This window comes from Ischnura elegans, chromosome 1 (assembly GCF_921293095.1).
Source record: "Ischnura elegans chromosome 1, ioIscEleg1.1, whole genome shotgun sequence".
NCBI lineage: Eukaryota > Metazoa > Arthropoda > Insecta > Odonata > Coenagrionidae > Ischnura > Ischnura elegans.
In genome coordinates this window covers 118392059-118409805 of record NC_060246.1, presented here as the reverse complement: position 1 = coordinate 118409805, position 17747 = coordinate 118392059, and the positions used below count along the sequence as shown (strand labels likewise).

Here is a 17747-nt window from a genome sequence, read left to right as displayed (position 1 = left end):
ACTTCGAAAGGAACATCATAATCCTAATTACGAAGAGAAAAAGAGCGGAAAAAGAACTGAAAATGTTTTGACCATAATCCTGCGTACACGTGCGTCGAAGATAATGATAAGGGTCGTCAGCTGAATAGAACAGATAGGAATGGAAAAGAACAGTATACGTTCCCACATTTGTTGCATTTGTAGACTTAAAGAAGGCGTTTGACAACGTGGATTAGAACTCATTATTACAATCTTAAAAGAAATTGGAGTTCTATACAACAACAGGAGAATCATACTCAGCTTATACAAAAATCAAGAAGCGCTAATAAAATCAGAACCCAGAGTTAAAGAGGAAAAAGTTAGAGAAGAAGTAAGACAAGGTAGTATTTTGTCACCTGTATTTTTCAACGTTTGCATCGAGCAAGATCATCAATCAAACAATCAAACGAAATGAAACAAAATAAAAAGCATCAAGAGTGAATATCCATCGAGCATTGCCAATGACATAGCTATTATAGCAGAGTCTGAGAATAATATGAAGAAGTTCCCGACAAATATGAGAAAAAATAATTGGTAGTTATCAGGTAACCATAGGCACAAAAAAAACTAATATATTATTATGAAGTAGAAGAGAAGAAGTCAAAACTAACACTAGAACAGGGAAGAAAAACTGGAAGAAGTGAATTAATTCTGTTACTTGAGAATCAGGATAACTAACGTTGGGAGAAGCAACAAGTTAATTATCAACAGAATAGTCTAGGTGAAGATAGAATTCCACCAAAAGAAATATCTACCATCCGCGGGAAATTTTAACATTGAAATAAAGAAACAATTCATCAGAACTTACATTTGGAGTATGATTCTCTACGGGAGTGAGGCACGGACAATGACAACAGCGGAGAAATCAAAATTGTAGGATTTCGAAAGGTGGTGCTATAAAAGAATTTTGAGTACCAAACGGATCGACCGAGTAAGTAATGAGGAAGTCCACAGAAGAGAATCTTCTTGAAAGACCTGATAAAAAGACTAAACAACTTAATCGGTCATATTTTGAGGCATGATGGCCTGATGAAGACAATCGTTGACGGTAAAGTAGAATGGAAAAGGAAGACCGCGAATAAAATATACGGAATCGGTAAAGATGGATGTGAAAGAGAAGAAATACGTAGACACGAAAATTTCGGAAGAGGATCCTGAAGTGTGCCTCCAAATGTGTTGAGTCGTACCGCACATTTAAATGGGTTTACAAAAGTCGCCATTTGCTTCGCTGATGGAAAATTTGACTAGAGTTTCACGGGAAAATAAGCTGTAATTAGGGGAGTTAACAGAAATTTATATTCATGATGATGAGATCTATCAAATTCATAACTTTTAGATGATATTCCTCGCATTATAATAAATCTATTGTAAAATATTGGCAAAAGGGGATCGCATTGCACTCATCACAGCGCCGCGGACATATTTGAAAACCGATTAAAATGCGACCTTAGTGGCGACAGAAATCAGCCTTTTATGGGAAAGTATTGGGCCTCCTCTATGCAGTTCCCTTGTACGTAGACGTGAAAAGATTAACTGACAGGATACTTGAGTGGAGAGCTGCGTCAAGCCAATCTTAAGATTGTTGACCAGTGATGATGATTGGAAAAATTCAAAAAATGGTACAACAAATAGATTAGAGCGTAACGAAGAAGAGATATAGATGTAGGTATAGCCTATACCGTATAGGCAATCATACTTGCCTTAGAGTAGTGTCAATCACCTCCACCGCGGTACCCCGCCTGTATATCCGATGGTGTTTAGTTTCTGTTGTAGTTTGATTGAGTTCGTGACGTCATCAACTTATTTTCAAAAGAGTAACGGACGTCGATTTTTCGTCACGAATCGCTCAAGAAGTAGGCGAAGGATCGAGACCCGGAAAGCTGAGAGTTTATTCATTTTTTAACTATACCACAATCACGAGTTAAAAACTTGGCGAATGAGTGTATGCTTGTGAGTACTCACTGGGCGGATACTCACGGAAAGCTCGAGGTAGATGGATGGCGGTCAGCGTATTCCTTCCAGTACACCTGCTCTAGCACTTCGATACGAGGGAGGATTCCTAACTCGAGTATTTGCAATAGCGGACAACAAACCAAAAATCGAAAAACTTGCCCGCCATGGCGGCGAATAAAAATCGATCCAAAATTTAACCGCACAGGTAGAAATCAGCAGCAGAGAGAGTCAGCGAGAACGCTCGGCTAACCTGTCGTTCACCATTACCAAAATAAGGCGTTACTTCTTCCGGCTGCAAAATTAATTCAACGACCGAACATGCTGCAGACAAATGCCCCCAAAGGAATGTTTAGAATATTCGCTTAAGTCCGATACCGCGCCCACCTGATTTTTTCCCAAGGGCAATCGGGAAGTAAACAACCTCGAGGTCAACCCCTGGGAGTGCTACAACAATGCAGCGCACGCATGCGGGAAGGAGATTCCTTTCGCAAGGATAGGTCAAATTGCGCCGCGGCGGTCGTCTGGGAATGCCGAGGACCAGCACGCCTCGTGGAGATATCCTTACGCCTTACGCAGTGTATTTCCGCGTCAGGATGACAATATTTTTCATACCCAAGAATATTATAATAGAGGAATCCCAAGTCGGCCACTACCTGGGCTGTCAACTACGGCGAATTTTAATAGGTCCTCAAAAGTCGTGACTCGCGACGCTGATGGTAAAGCCATCCGAATCCCGCGAGGAAAGGAAGCAAAAGTTTAACTAAAATTTATTATCGAAATATTTATATGTATCGAATGCATAAATTTACAAGGCTATTGCCAGTGAGTGAAAATACTTTATTACAGACGTTGGTTACGAATGGATCGCACTCCACTCCTCGCCGCGCAGCGGATAATGTTGAAAAGAGATTTAAGAGCGAGCTAAAAAGCAGCATAAATTGAGCCTACACGGGTCAGAATGGGGCTCTACTTATTCCTTTATGTATTTCCCTCGATTTCAATGCCAACGAAAACTGGCAAACAAGCATCCGAGGGGAATCCAATATTGGTGAACGTGCACGAAGGGTGCCTCGAAATAGAATGTGTCCAGAATACTTTCGTACGAATGCTATGTGGCTGCAATCAATTTATTGTCCCTCTGCTTCATGAATCTGCTTAGTGAGAATATGAGTGAGACTACAAAAAATAATTGATTCCTCTATAGAAATTGTCATTACCAAATGACTATTCTGCTCTAGCTAAAATGACAGGGATACCAAATAAGTATATACATAATATATATCGTTTCGAATCTTTCTCCATAGTATTCGAGTCTATTTTGAAAAGTATTTAATAGATGACTTTAAAAAGGCAAAAATTAACGTATTTTTTTATTAATAAAATAAAAAAACGCTGCATCCCTTGACATGACAGCATCGTGAATAAAGCAAGACGCATTTCACAGTGATTTAATAACATACGGGTCATTCGTTTAATTATTGCTAAAATACTACGTATACCTTTTGATAGCCTCGTCCACGTCTCAGATAAGTCATACTCGTAATTTTTGATAGCTTCGGAATCCAACCAACAGGGTAGCACACATCAAAATGAAAATACATTTTTCTTATTTCAGGTTTATAATTAAGTCCTGATAATAATTCTTCGGGGTAAATAAAAGTAAACTGATTCATTCAAACTATGCAAATCCATCACAGAAAACAGAACTATTTATTTTTCAGAAAAATTGAACGACCATAAAAGCCTTTGAAATAAATGAATACACATATTGAAATTCCCAAAATGTTATTTTGGAATAACTTAAGACACAAAAACTGCTATTACTCAAGCTTCTTTGTTCCGCGCATAGAAAAAATGAACCGTCCTACGGTAGGGGCACTGATTTTGAAATGAAACATATAAATTTATTACTTAGAGAAATAAAATTAATAAATGTGTCTCAAAGTATCAGATCAATTCGTAGTCAGTAAAATAAACGGAAGCGGGAGGAATACGTTAAGGTTAGGGATTCAATTATTCACAAAATACCCATTCTCATCACCGATAAATTTATTTCAAAAGCAACATCTATTGCTATTTCTAAGCAACGTGCTATAAAAAGGACACTAATTTTGTTTACCCAAATAAAAATATCACAGCGTTACCGCAAGCAGCTCTATTTTATTAAAAATTTTCACTGAAAACCGTTGAAAAGCAGTTCGATTACACCTCTTTGCGTCTCACGACGATTAATTAGACATCCTGTTTTCAAAAAAATATGTATGTACACTTTTTTCAAGAACAGTACCTTTTAGTATGAGACATTTTGTATTGTACTATCCACCGACAACATCACATAATGTAAGCAAAATTTTAATCCGCATTTAAAAATCATAGAGTACAGTAGAGTTTTTATAAAACCTATTCATCAAAAATAACTACTTTAAATATTTTACGCTATATATTTTTCTTTATAATGAGAAATACTTTAACAATCTTACAATTAACATTATTAATCACCAGTACCGTTCATGAAACTGATAAGGCGATTAAAATATGGCAATCTGGTAATTAATAACGCTCTTCGTCATGAGAGAGATATTAGGAAAGATAATTCCTTTATGCTTGTCAATCACAAATACTGTCGGCATCTTCAGTACCCCAGTGAATCTTAAAATCTCCTCGTTCACTATGAAACGTAGTAGAGGCTTCACCTAGTTATGGTGCGTTGATGTCTCCGGAAAATCACTGTAGACATCCCCACGGTGGTGCTAACCAAGCACTAATAGGAAGATGCCCCTTTGTGACGCTTGCACATCACATCACCTTACTAATACCTATGTATACGTCGCAATAGTCTTAGACGCTCTGGAAGGGTAAACCACAAGTTCAGAGTCGCGAGGCGATGGCGGAGTTGGAGGGAGACTCGATGACTGCCCGGCGCTTCTGGACGGCGGAAAGCACCTTCTTTCTGGGGCCCATGGGAAGGCCCGCCTGGCGCAGGTCCTCCTCCGTGGCCGTCATAAGGGACTCGAGGGTGAAGCCGGCGCGGTGCAGGACGGGCCCTTCCTTGACGAGGCCCCACGCGAGCAGGAACACGTCCATGCCGCTCAGCTCCTCATCTTCCTCGTCCCCATCGCCTGCATCATACAAACGCGGAGTCGTTTATTTGGAACAACGCAGTCTCAACCTTAGTTTATAAACCCAATGTTATTTTTCACAATTATTAAAAAGAAACAGAGCTTCCTCGCAGAATAGAAGGATAGTACCCCGGGTAGAAAACCGTAATAAATGAAGTCGCAGTGGCGAGATGATGCAAAGCCAGCAAATAAATTCACACGAATTATTCATGAATAAAACACGATGATTCCGTTTTTTACCGAAGAATTAAACTCACAGATTGAAATTATTATTTCTCCACGAAAAATTAATATGTTTCCATGTACATTTTGCAGAACTAGTGGCGATGAAAATATGGTACTTCCAAGCTCTTAAGATTGACGGATTACGGATTTGCAGGCCTTCCTTCGTACGTCACTCGGGACTCGCCAAAAAGATCATGCAAAGTTTCACGTGATATGTAACGATAAGATAAATTTTATGTCCCAAATTGAGAAAGATAAATACGTACCTAAATAAATATAAGCTTTAATTAAGTTTCCTCAATGTGACTTTGAAATTCCGTATTAGAAAATGCAGTAGATGAATTCATAGAACCAAAAGAGTCATTAGTCACCAGGTATTGTACCATCAATATCCAAGATCAACTATTATCGAACACGCACAGATTTATAGAGAGTGAAGCATCATAGATCGGAGAAAGATCCCTATTGAAGTCATTTGAGAAGCCAACTCAGATTTCTACCACAGGCGACACTAAGTGGGAGCCCATTTCTGAAAATTTGGCGCTACGACATCAGTAAGAAAAACATATTAATTACTTAAAAAGCAGATGAACTTTGGAAATGCCCATGAAAACGTTTTATTCTTTCAATCATTGAAGATCAAAACAGCTTGACATATGCGTAGTGCCGTGAAAAAAATGCTATCCTATACGCGAACGATCTTCACGATATCTTGCACAAAATCATGGCAAATGAAAGTTTTCAATGCAATGAAACCAGTAGAAATCAAAATGGCCAAAAAAAAGCTTACCAATGCCTCCAATACAGTGAGATCTTTTCTTCATATCTCGCTGCAACTTACTGAAGAGAGTCTTCGCAGAGGCCGGAAGTATAACTGAGCTTTGCCTATGTTTTTAATAAAGAAATAAGAGGTGATATGAACAACTGTGACAGGAATTTCAAATTATTAGCAATAAATGAGAACATTTAATAAATAAATCACTACACCGAATAAATTAGAATTTATATATTGCTATCAAAAGCTATCGCATCTATGACGAATACAGAACGAATGATGTATCATTGAAAAAGAGACCATAACACAATAATTCTGTGATTTCACCTTAAATGACGATGCGAGCATGTACGTAAGTAAATGGAATAATGCAAATTGCATGCATATAATATGCATCCGAAAACGAGGAGGTAATTTTACACCTACGACCTTAAAGTAAGCATTTAAACCCACTGGTCAGCATTAACATTTCAAAAATTGATTTTAAATTAATGCTTTTAATTGATCGAGATCTATTTTATTAGCATGAAATTAATATGCAGTACCTAAGTTGCAGATAGCAAGGACGTCATTCGAAAGTTAAATGAAAATCTGAAGTATTATTTTGTATGACAAAGTAGTGTTATTTCATGAAAGCACTCCAATAATTGCGATTTATATTCAACGTTATACGGACGAAAAATAGTCCTATAAATCTCGGGATACGCTACATTCTCTTCAGACTATGTTAAGAGGTTCTGAGAGTAATTTTCAGTTTTCACCGACCTGAAGGCGACTTTTCCGAACCCAGGTCTTTCGAACATGCTATGGCCATTGAACACATCGTCCTCTCCGTCACTTCCCAGGCACTGGTCACAGGCATCCAGGCTCGAGATGCTTCGCCCCACGTCGCTCATCGACAGCATGTCTGGCTGCGACACGGAGCGCGGCTGAATTTCAGCGAAGTTTGCGTTCGAGCCATAGAACACGGAACATTCCTCAAGCCGTGGCTCTGAAACAATTCAAACAACGGCCATAAAAAGTGATGCCACATTTATCCCAACATACGATTTATTCAGGGGAAAGGTCATTAAATTCAGGTAGAGTCGCGCACTTCTCTAATTTAATCCAACAATTTGGTGCGTGAAACTGTCAGTAATTCATATTTTATTAGAAAGAGAACGGGTGATACTAACCCAATTAAACACTAATATTTCCATTACTTTGGGATACGCGCCGTTAAAAATTATCATGCACATTGATTAGGCCCCAATTCCTGAAATAAAGGTTAAATCCCTGGATTGAAGCCACTAGTTTCATTCCAAGGTCAGAATAAATTTATATATGACCACAAAATTCGTCAAAGGATACTCTGCGAATACGGGCACAATCGTCCACTCAGAAACCGGCTACTGTCAAAAGGTATGAATAGAAAATTTTACTCTTAGTAGAGTAACTGCACCATCAAGAATATGGCTGGATTTCCGCCAAAGATCCCTCGGTTTGACTCCGGGGATGTTATGAAATCACCCCACGCAAACAAACGTAAAGCTGTCCGAGATCCGCGAATCCTTCATATAGAACCACGGATAAATACGTTAGTAAGGGTCCTCAGAGACTCGTATTATTCCCTAATTAACAATAATTGAACCATTGAAAATATGGTTAGACTCTAGGCTCAGTTTCCCCAGTTCGTCTCCTGCAACCTTCTGAAATCTCTTTTCGTCTCAATAGCCGGCTACGGAAACGGACGAAGAACTGTCATCAACATGGCTAAATCAGACTGCACCGAGGGAGCGTGACACGACCAAGGCTTAATGGCATTGTCGAGAGGCGATCTACTTCCCCAAGGTCCCCGGGGGTAACTTGTTCGAAGTGCCCAAACGGAAAAAAAATTATGAAGCAGCTAAGCGCGCGGTCTTAGTTAAAATATGACCCAAACTAAATCGAACAGGTAGCGGTCATGTGGCCCCATCCCCGATGCAGACCTGGACCCTCTAGGTACGCGAAAGTTATCATGAACAAAAAATCGTAAATACTAATTTAATCGACTATTTCTCAATAACAGGCTTTACTTCAATCCCCACTGCTGGAATGAACGAAGGAAAGATGTTGATCAGACGTGGGAAGAACTCAGAAAAGGAAGACCTTCCGAGACGTGGACTCATTCTTTGTGGTAATCGCAAAACAAATTTCTTGGTCACGGCACATGGTACTAGAGACCTCTACATTCTCTCACGCCTCTTTTATTGGGACTAGGAAAAAATTTTCGTAATAAATGAGTGTTCGTTGTATAGAGGTCGACGAGCCCAAATGCAAAAAAGTATTTTTATGTAAATGAATGACAAATCTTTACTAAGCAGATATCATCACTCAAATTAGAAAGATAAAGACCTTGAACTTTGGATTCGAGTTCAGCGGAATCCGCTTTGCCGATGACGTTATTCCATGTACCGTTGAATCGGAACAAGATAACCACTCCGGGCAGAGGATCAACATCAAATTACTCGAAAATGTTTTCGGTATTAGATTTAATTCTAAACCCCACTGAATGAGGAAACGATGCTTATCACACGGGGTCAACACCTAGGAGATGAACTTCTGAAACTGGTCTCCACCCCGGGGACTCCATCCAAGACAATAGTGAAGACGGAATACACGAGTGGTATCTTCACCTTTGAATCCTTTCTACCTCTACCCTTCAAAGGCCTTAAAAAATAAACGACCCTTTCTCCCAATCTCACCCACTCTCCGACACCGAACCCACTTCCTTCTCCTTACCCCCTTTCAGCTGATAGAAAATATATACGTAACCACGTACTCGGAGTTACTCAATGTCCACGTCTATACTGTAAAATTCAAACGAAACCCGCCCGGCGCCAATAAATTAAGCGGACAGTTGTGCAACGTATCATAAAATCAATATTTAGAATTCCCACCATATCGTAACAAAAACAATACGTACGATATTGAGGCTTAGAACTTATTTTTCTTTTGAAGTTAATACGATCAAAATCACGACATTTGAAATATGACGGCAGCCTCGTTTACTATGATTGCACATATCCGGATATAAGGAACACATCCCTCCACTTTTATATTCCATTATTTAAACATATTTAAATAATGGAATATAAAAGTGGAGGGATGTTAATATATTGAGATATTTAATATATTTAAATAAATTTACATGGCTTCCTCAAATGAATGATTCAGCGATTGTTCTGACCGACATATTGTTAGAGATCAGATAATTTCATGTGAGAAAAAAGCAAAAAAATTAAGTCGGTTTCCATGCAATGAATATTTTCTATTTAATATCAAAAGTAGCACCCATATACAACAAATTGTTTCTTGTTTCAAAAAGCATTAATTTCCTCATAAAGTTCCTTGCTGGGATGTTTTTCATGCAAATTCATTATTCGAACCAAAAGGCTAAACTATTTATTATATTAACATTAAATCCCACTCTTGGTTCTCTTTAAATTCTTCTCACACTAAAATAAATTTCCAGCAGAAGGTAATGGTTCGGGCGCATAGTGATTTGAATCGCTTAAAGAGATGAAGAAACTGATAAGGTCTGAAAGCTAAAATCACGCACAGTGAAACAATACCGATCCAATGAGAGAATTCAGAGATAAAGAGAGTGCTTCATCTTCAAAGACACCGCTGAATACTTAGATAACGCCATTCCTCACTGGCGGATGCAGCTTCATCTGGGCGCTATCTTTTGACTGACACCGCTCAATCATAACAAATCTGGACAGGCACATCATATAACTCAAGCTTGAGGACTGATGCAGCGCAATCTTTCAGAGAGGTTTCGGAGGGCAAAATGAAAATTTATAATAGGAACTGTGCAAATTGTCCCCAATTGTGATATAGCGAGAGGAAACTTTGAGAAAGAAAAATTGCTTAAGATAACTCACATACGTCACTTAATTATATTATTAATATAGTTTATTTGAAGTTCGTTAATCAAAAGAGTGATTAAATGGTCCCTTCCAATTAATTTTTTTATCTCATTCAAGTATTCACTAGCACAAAAAGGCAAATACAGCACGACTAACCAAAATGTTATTACAAGTAGCATATTACTACGCAAACCAACGTGGTAGTTGTTAAAGTCTGTTACTACCACGCGGGGGACCCACCTTCAATGCTTCATGGAAGCGTATTATTTTTCCATTTTTTGTTTGTATTTCTTTTGCAGAAACTTACATTAAACTCCTAATTTTATGATTTTCAATCAGAATAGTGTTTTCTGGGTTGAAAATCTTTCACATGTGCACGCTACGTCGGTTTTATTATCCTTTCGATTTTGATAGTTTTTATCGAACTGCTGTGGCCATTTCGGTAACAATTACCAAACCAGTTTGATAGAATTTATCAAACGTGTTTGGTAATTATTACTGAATTTTTCAATGTGCCATATGAACCGAAAAGTTTGATAAATTTCATCAGAATTCGATAGTTCTAACTAAACATTTTTCCGTGTACCCTCCGAGCCACTTCTAGGGTGTTTGGCAGGGGGGAAAATAAACTGCTTCACAATCACCAAAGGATCTCTTAGGGTGCCTTCACAGCTCTGCGTTGCGTCGACGCCGCGAGAGCTCCCACCCCGCCAGCAAATTTTGCCCTTCACAGCTCTGCGTTGCGAAAAAAATGAAAGGCGAAAAGCGTCGGCTCCTAAAAATCGGACTGGGAGCATATCATCTTATGATTTCGATCCAAACGCACAATACATACGTTGTTTTGTGCATTTTTACGCAATTTCATTTCTTAAAATATTCTTATTAACTATAAATAGCATTTGAAGTTAATATGGCGACCACAATGTCGATAATCATTGATGGCCCTTGCCTATGCATTATTATGATCTTTAAATTTTATTTCCTAACTCGGAATATTCGAAAAATAGCTAATTACATACACTCATGAGTAACATGAGTAACGTGGAATGTCATCAGGAATATGTACTAATGATAACTGTTGTTCAAACAGATAGCCCTGGTCATGTTATCTAAATAGCTCCAACTGAGTAGATCATGAGGGCACAATTACTAGATATCAATTGGAATTTAAACGACCGTAGTCACCAACAAGGAGCTCTCACGCTGTATTTAGCTTGTGATGCCATTGACGGGTATGTGCTATGCTAATCTACGCTCCTCAGTGATTGTAATCTAATTTAGGGTTAACATTTATCCTATGTTTAGGAAAGATACGAAATATCTATGCTTAACTCTTCAAAATAATAGTAAATAATGAAATAAATAGCATTTTTAACTCCCATTAGAGCTAATCTTGCATATTTGTATACCTAAGCTTCCCATAAATAAACACCAATTCGAAATCGTCGGCGCACTGCCGCCTTCACACAGAGAAAATCCGACAGGTTCAGTTTTTCTGCGGCGACGCAGCGAGCTGGATACGTGACGTCATCAATTCTCAAAGACGGGCTCTGATTGGCTACCTAGCCGCGGCGTCAACGCAACGCCGAACTGTGAAGGCACCCTAAGGCCCCTATTAGCCGAGGCAACCAGACGCGCAACCGGTTGCGCGTCCGGTGGAACTGGTCAGACGTGGGGCATAGAATCAAATGAGTCCTATTAGCCGAGGCAACCAGACGCGCCACCGGTGGCGCGTCTGGTTGCCTCGGCTAATAGGGGCCTAACACTCACCGGCGGAGTCGCCCCTCCTGAGTCCCTTGGCTCTCGCCTCCTCCTGCCGTTTCTTGATCATCCGCCGGTACACGGGCGACTTGGCGTTCCTCAGCATGGCCCACAGCTGCTTGCCCCTGGCCACCTCTTGCCCCCCTGGGCCAGCCCCGTCCGAGTCCTGCGCCCCGCCATCCTCCTCCTGGCTGTCGCCCCTCGACAGCGATTTGCCCCCGCCGGCCACCGAGTCCGGAGCCGAAGACACACTCTCCCGCCGTCGGAACAGCGACAGGCTGCTGCCCATGAATAAGGTGGACACGGAGCTGCGGCGAGAGCCCGCGGGCGTCGTGGCCGTCGAGTCGGCGCCTGTCGTCGTGGCGGAGCGCACGGACGCGCGGTCCGAGGCCGGAGAGGCCCTGCCCGAGGCCGAGGGGAAGCGCTCGAGGGCCCGCTTCTTGGCCCGCTCCTCCCGCCTCACCGTCTTCCGTCGGTTGAACGCCATTTCGCGGCCCATGATGCCGTCCAGGTAGCGCAGCACGTCCTCCTTGCCGAGGCGCCCCGCCACCGTCTTGGGGGTGTGGAAGTCGGCGTTCAGGTCCCAAGGGTTGCCCCCAAGGGCCACGATGAACGCCACCACTTTGAGATGGCCCCCGGCCGCCGCGTGGTGCAGCGCCGTGTTGCCCGACGAGTCGCACTTGCTCAGCTTTCCACTACGTAAACGATCGGCGAGAGAGAAAAAGGTAAAGAGTATTGGGTTTTTGGGTCGACAACTAAGGTCATCAAGGAGCAGGGCCCAATTTTCAGCCAGCTGATAACGACTCCTTCCCTAAAATTGTTCCTGATGAATGAACCCACGCCGATGTGATTGGTTTTATATTGAGCGGGTAATTATTACCAAGCATACTATTCCGGAATCATTTCACTGCTTTAGCACCACCCAGCGTAAAGGAGACATCAAATTATCGTCGAGCACCAGAATCATGACTTCTCCAAAGGATAAAGCTTCTTTCGCTGCGGCTTCAGCCATTTCGATTCCCGATAAACTCATATGCATATCCATGAATCCATGCAAAAGATATTTCAATGCCATTTTTTAGGGATGGAAGGGTCTCGGATATCTCCATCAACTATCGCGAGAGAACCCTAAACAATGGTATGATGATGCAATGTGTCACCACGGCGCTACCTAAATCTGAGAAAATTACGAAGGCTATAGACCTGATTCATTTGAAGATAACCCTATGTCAAATATTGTAAATAAGATGGACACTCACGGTAATGCTTATGCTATATTGTTTAAACACACATGAAAAGATGATGTAAGAAAAATTGAATTAGATTGCTGCAAAATTGTTGAAGCTAAAAAAAACGTGATGTCTTTCCGGTCTGGAAAAGAGCATCACAAGATTCACCGTGTCTGCAATTGTTCCCTAACTTGTAAATGAAATGGGTGATTCAGGAATGTAGCTTTTAAAATATGAACATTGAAGATTCTAGATATATTTCTTATTTTTTCAATTCCATTTAATATTTTGTACATTTGATAGCAGAAATAATAATTTTAATATAATGTACAATAATAGTTATCTACTAATTTTATATTAACGTTTCAACGGTGAACGAAATTTATTGAGGATTTTCCCTGAAAAGCCAGGAGTTTCCCTAACAAGGCATGAAAATCCTTGACATCTTGCATTTTCCATGACAGGTGACCTATTGTCCCTGATATAGGGCCACCCAGTACTTACTATCCAAGACGGGGATTAGGTACTTGTGGTGGCTAGGGCATTGACTGCCCACCCCGTGGCTATAGGTTCGATTCTGGTAGTGGCGGAGATTGTTTCGAGGAAGTCCGATTTCTGCTTGAAGGTTTTGAGGGCTTGGTCTGCAGGGATACACACCTGGGACTAGGCTCACAAGTCGGAGACTTTTATTCCCGGACCCCAGGAGGAGAGAGCATTATGGGAAGGTCAATGAAGGAGGCGCCACCGCAAGCACACCGTCGGATTTAGGGATTCCTAATTACAGAATAGATGCGGCAGGAAAAGGATGGAGAATTCCGACCCACACCGCCAATATGACGGCGCGACTCCAGCTGGCTGGCGAAACCGAAAGAATTACACTTTTAACCGAATTTCAAGGTACCCTACATTATTCTCACTCAAAACTGCAAATAATAGTTCCAACTGAACTGAATCCAAATGTTTCATTCAATCGCACATTAAGATGGGATCACATCCAAAACAACAACATCCTCATCAAATCCACAATAACTTCAATTGACGGAGAAATTACAACAGCTAAAATTTTAAACTTGCACGAAAACTAATACTAAGATTGAGTGGCACAAATACTGACCCCATGGCAATAAGGAGCCTGAGGGCTGACAAATGCCCGCGGAAGGCAGCCCAGTGGACCGGTGTCATCCCATCGCTGTCTCCAGCGTTGCAGTCCTTTTCGGAAGCCTCCAGAAGGATTTTCAGGACGCCATCACGGGCGGCCCTAAGGCGGAAAAAAGTGACAGTACATCCGTATTGTTAAAGCATCCCATGTAGTTCACAAGGTTGAAAAGTAAAAGGGCATTAACCAGCATGCTATAAACTGATTCGACCCACAACATAAGGAAAGACGGCTTCCGCGTGATCAAATGAATAAGGCCCAAGTTTGAGCAACATTTAAGGTCTAGAAAGAGAACAAACTGCACTTGAAAAATATTTTAAAGTGGTATGATGAAATGAAATAGGAATTGTTATTTCATAATAGGGCAAGAAAGCAATGAGAAGATGGATTTCCACCCAGGAAGACTAACGAAAAAATGGCGAGAGCGTACACAGTTCTATGGTAAATGTATACGAGAAACGCCGAAGATAATGCATCCGAATTAATGTGGACTTTGAGAGAGTTGATGGACGATAGTCTACTTTATACTACTTCTGAGAAGAAAGGTGAAAGAAGGGTAGTAATTTCTATGACTGAAGAGAAAATACTCAACGGAACTCTATTATCTACCAAATAAGAATGCCCAGGTGAATACAAGTTTGTGAAAGTAAAGCCCATTCCATATCTACGTCATTGAAGTTATGAGACACTTATCAAAAAGACCCAATCATACAATTAGAACGGTTTATTTTATTTATAGATACTAATAATCGTTTCACGGAGTAACTGTGGAATTTATGGAGATAATAATGAGTGGAGAAACAAGGTTGGAGAGGCTAAACTGCTTTTTCAAATTTCAAGCATGGAATAATAATAGCAAGGGCAAGAGTAGGGTTAAAGATGATTCTCAAGGGTAAGGCAAGAAGAGATGATTACCTTCGTTCCGTCCAAGTAGCGTGCTTTCGCAGTAATGGGAAATAACTGCCGCGCATAAATTAAAAAATACACGATCCGATACGTGGTTCTCATTATTGGAAATTTACCACAAATCTCACGACCAACGCTCGCATCAATTCAAAAAGTTGTGTAGCGCCTATAAATCTGCATCAAAGCTTCCGTGGGCGAGAATATCCGTCTTATAATCCGAATCCCTCCCCAAACCGACACCCGAAGTCGTCGCCTCGGCCACGGCGACACGCGCCTCTCGGGCGACAGCGAAGTGGGGAGGGGGTCGCCCAAGGACCGCGGACCTTGAATTAAAATCATGTTAATGGGCGGGGAGAAGACATTTGGGGCGGGAGACGCCCCAGGAGCATTCCTCCGAGAGAGAATGGACGTTTCCCGCGTGATAAACGCAAGATCCGCGAGAGAATTATAACGCAGCCGTTGTGAGCGGCAGTGGATAGCAAAACCGGGTAGAAATTTAAAAAAGTAGGAAATAATAAACTTTATAAATACTTCTTACACCACAATTTTCCACAGATAAGGTCATTAATATGTACTTGACTTTTCATGAATATAAATAAACTGTTGTTTACTTTATATTTTAGGCAGTTTTTTTTCTAAGAAAATTTAATAGTAATTTTAATCGCTTTACTGTTTCTGAAAGTGTTTTGGTTTCTCCTAATTGACCGCAGTTGCCTATCATCACCAGCTGCTGGTGACGCTCTCCCGTTAAGTCTTCACAAATACATGATACCGCGCTATATTACACGAAATTCTGGCTGAAAGATATTTCCTCGTCAAAATGGCAAATAACCTAGTCTGATCAATTGCTTTTTAATGACTTAAAACTTAAACAATAAAATTTCATGGAAATAATGTTGCGTTTCAACCGTATTATTTCCTTTCCCAGAGAAATGCAAAGCTATTGATGAAACTTATGGACTTCACTAGTAAATCTTGAAAATAAATCACAATTTTTTAAAAATAGCTGCTTGCTTCTAAAACGATGACTGTGAAAATCGACATCCATGGTTGCCAAAACAAATCAACCAGCTAGAAAATAAATTTATCAGAGAATGAGGAAGAGGAGGTACACATCTTCGAGCGCAGACATGAAACTGACCGTCATCAACAACTCGATAGAAAGTTAACACAAATCGCTCTTAGATGATACTCGATTTTAAAAGAAGTATTCGAGCACCGGTTGAAATAGTATTAGTCCTAAGATCTCGTGTCACTTGCATATGTCACTCACTCGTGGAACCTCAGGACCGGCATGATGACTTCAATCCACAATCTCCGTTCACGTTCGATAGGTAGCGGCGGCGGCGCGTTGGCACGGGAAGCCCCTGGCTGGGTATCTGTCCAGGCTGCAATCCGGCGACTGAAGTCCAACGTCTTCGTCTCCGACCATTTAGCTCTCACACAAAAAGATAACCGCACTATCTTGCCACGCTATCGCCCTCATCCTAACACATGTGTGGAAAACGTAGATCGGTAATGCACATCCGCTCCGAAAGTCGCACTCCCATGCCCCAAAGATTACACGTATAATCTGGAAAGTATTCCGATTCGACCACTAAAAGGCCATTAATCTTAGAAGCGGGATCACCGGCACATGGATTTTAAAATAAAAATATCTGTTTGATCCTGATTGAACCTTTTAAAAATTGTGCGTCTCATCGCCTATCAACATTCGGTCAGCGGCATGAAAAAGGGCTTTTGTTATGAATTCTTCAAAAGAATATGCAATTAAGCAAGCTGTAAATGATATCTACGAGCCGAAGGCGTCAAAAGACGCCGCAAGCTTCGAATAGAAAGTTATCAAAATCCAGGTCCCCTAGAAACGGAGATTCGTTTAAATACTCAAGTAAAAATAAAAATACCAACAAAGCCAAAACTTATTAAACATTTACAGCTAATTTTGGTTTGTAGAGATTGCGGTCATCTATTTTTTTCAGGGGCACGCTCTGAGGAGCATTACCTTCTATGTAAGAAGAGGGCCGAGATGTTCCATCAGGTGCTTCCATAGGTGCTCCAATAAAGGCTCATTCAACAAGAGCATAGAGGGATAGAGGTATCCATCGCTCTAACATTACATGCGATAAATATTTTATGATAAAACAAAACAAGTTATGCTCGTTATAAACAGAACGGGATGGTTCTTCCAAATATTTTTTTAAATCACATTGCTTAAAAAAAATTCAAAACTAAAACTTAAACCTAGGCATACACAAGCATTATTCAAATAGCTAGATTTTGAATGCGGCCTGAGGTTGTGCTCTACGTAAATGAACATTTAATATAATAGGTAATAATAGAAAATTAGATAAATGAAATTTGACATTCATACCTACTCAATTTCACACTTTGGTCATGGCTAAATTTAACCATCCTGCACTTTTTACAACATAACCACAATTTGAGTGTAGAAGAATTTTCCAATCCATTTCAGATTGAAAACAACGAACAAAGAACATAATTGCCATCTTGCACAATTGTAATGTCACGTTAGACGCCCACAACTTGGAAATCAGAATTCAGACTTTCGGTAATTCATAATCAACCGAAATCCCGCGAGTAAGTAGACACTTAATTGTTAGACTTATCTATGAAATGAATTCAGACTCTTGGCCCAACGGATATCAATTAAAAGCCATTTTTACGCATAACAGAAATCAAATGAACACAAGG

General features: G+C 40.5%; 1 protein-coding gene across 1 annotated transcript; it reads right to left on the bottom strand.

Moving 5' to 3' along the window:
• Positions 1–3996: 3996 nt before the first annotated feature.
• Positions 3997–17669, bottom strand: LOC124168883 (Usher syndrome type-1G protein homolog). The gene is made up of 6 exons (XM_046547260.1): positions 16309–17669; positions 14088–14231; positions 11754–12439; positions 6856–7081; positions 6106–6200; positions 3997–5090 (listed from the first exon to the last, which is right to left on the bottom strand). The coding sequence occupies exons 1-6, from the start codon at positions 16329–16331 to the stop codon at positions 4840–4842; spliced, it is 1425 nt and encodes a 474-aa protein (XP_046403216.1). The 5' UTR covers positions 16332–17669; the 3' UTR covers positions 3997–4839.
• Between the last annotated feature and the right edge of the window lie 78 nt (positions 17670–17747).

What these genes read in the sequence shown, in the direction of transcription:
- LOC124168883 (XM_046547260.1), bottom strand. Translation starts at nt 16,331, where the DNA reads ATGCCGGTCCTGAGGTTCCACGA. An exon ending in CAGGAGGGGCGACTCCGCCG is followed by an intron (nt 7,082 to 11,753) that starts GTGAGTGTTAGG and finishes GAATTGTTTCAG; the next exon opens with AGCCACGGCTTGAGGAATGT. An exon ending in TTCGGAAAAGTCGCCTTCAG is followed by an intron (nt 6,201 to 6,855) that starts GTCGGTGAAAAC and finishes TTAAAAACATAG; the next exon opens with GCAAAGCTCAGTTATACTTC.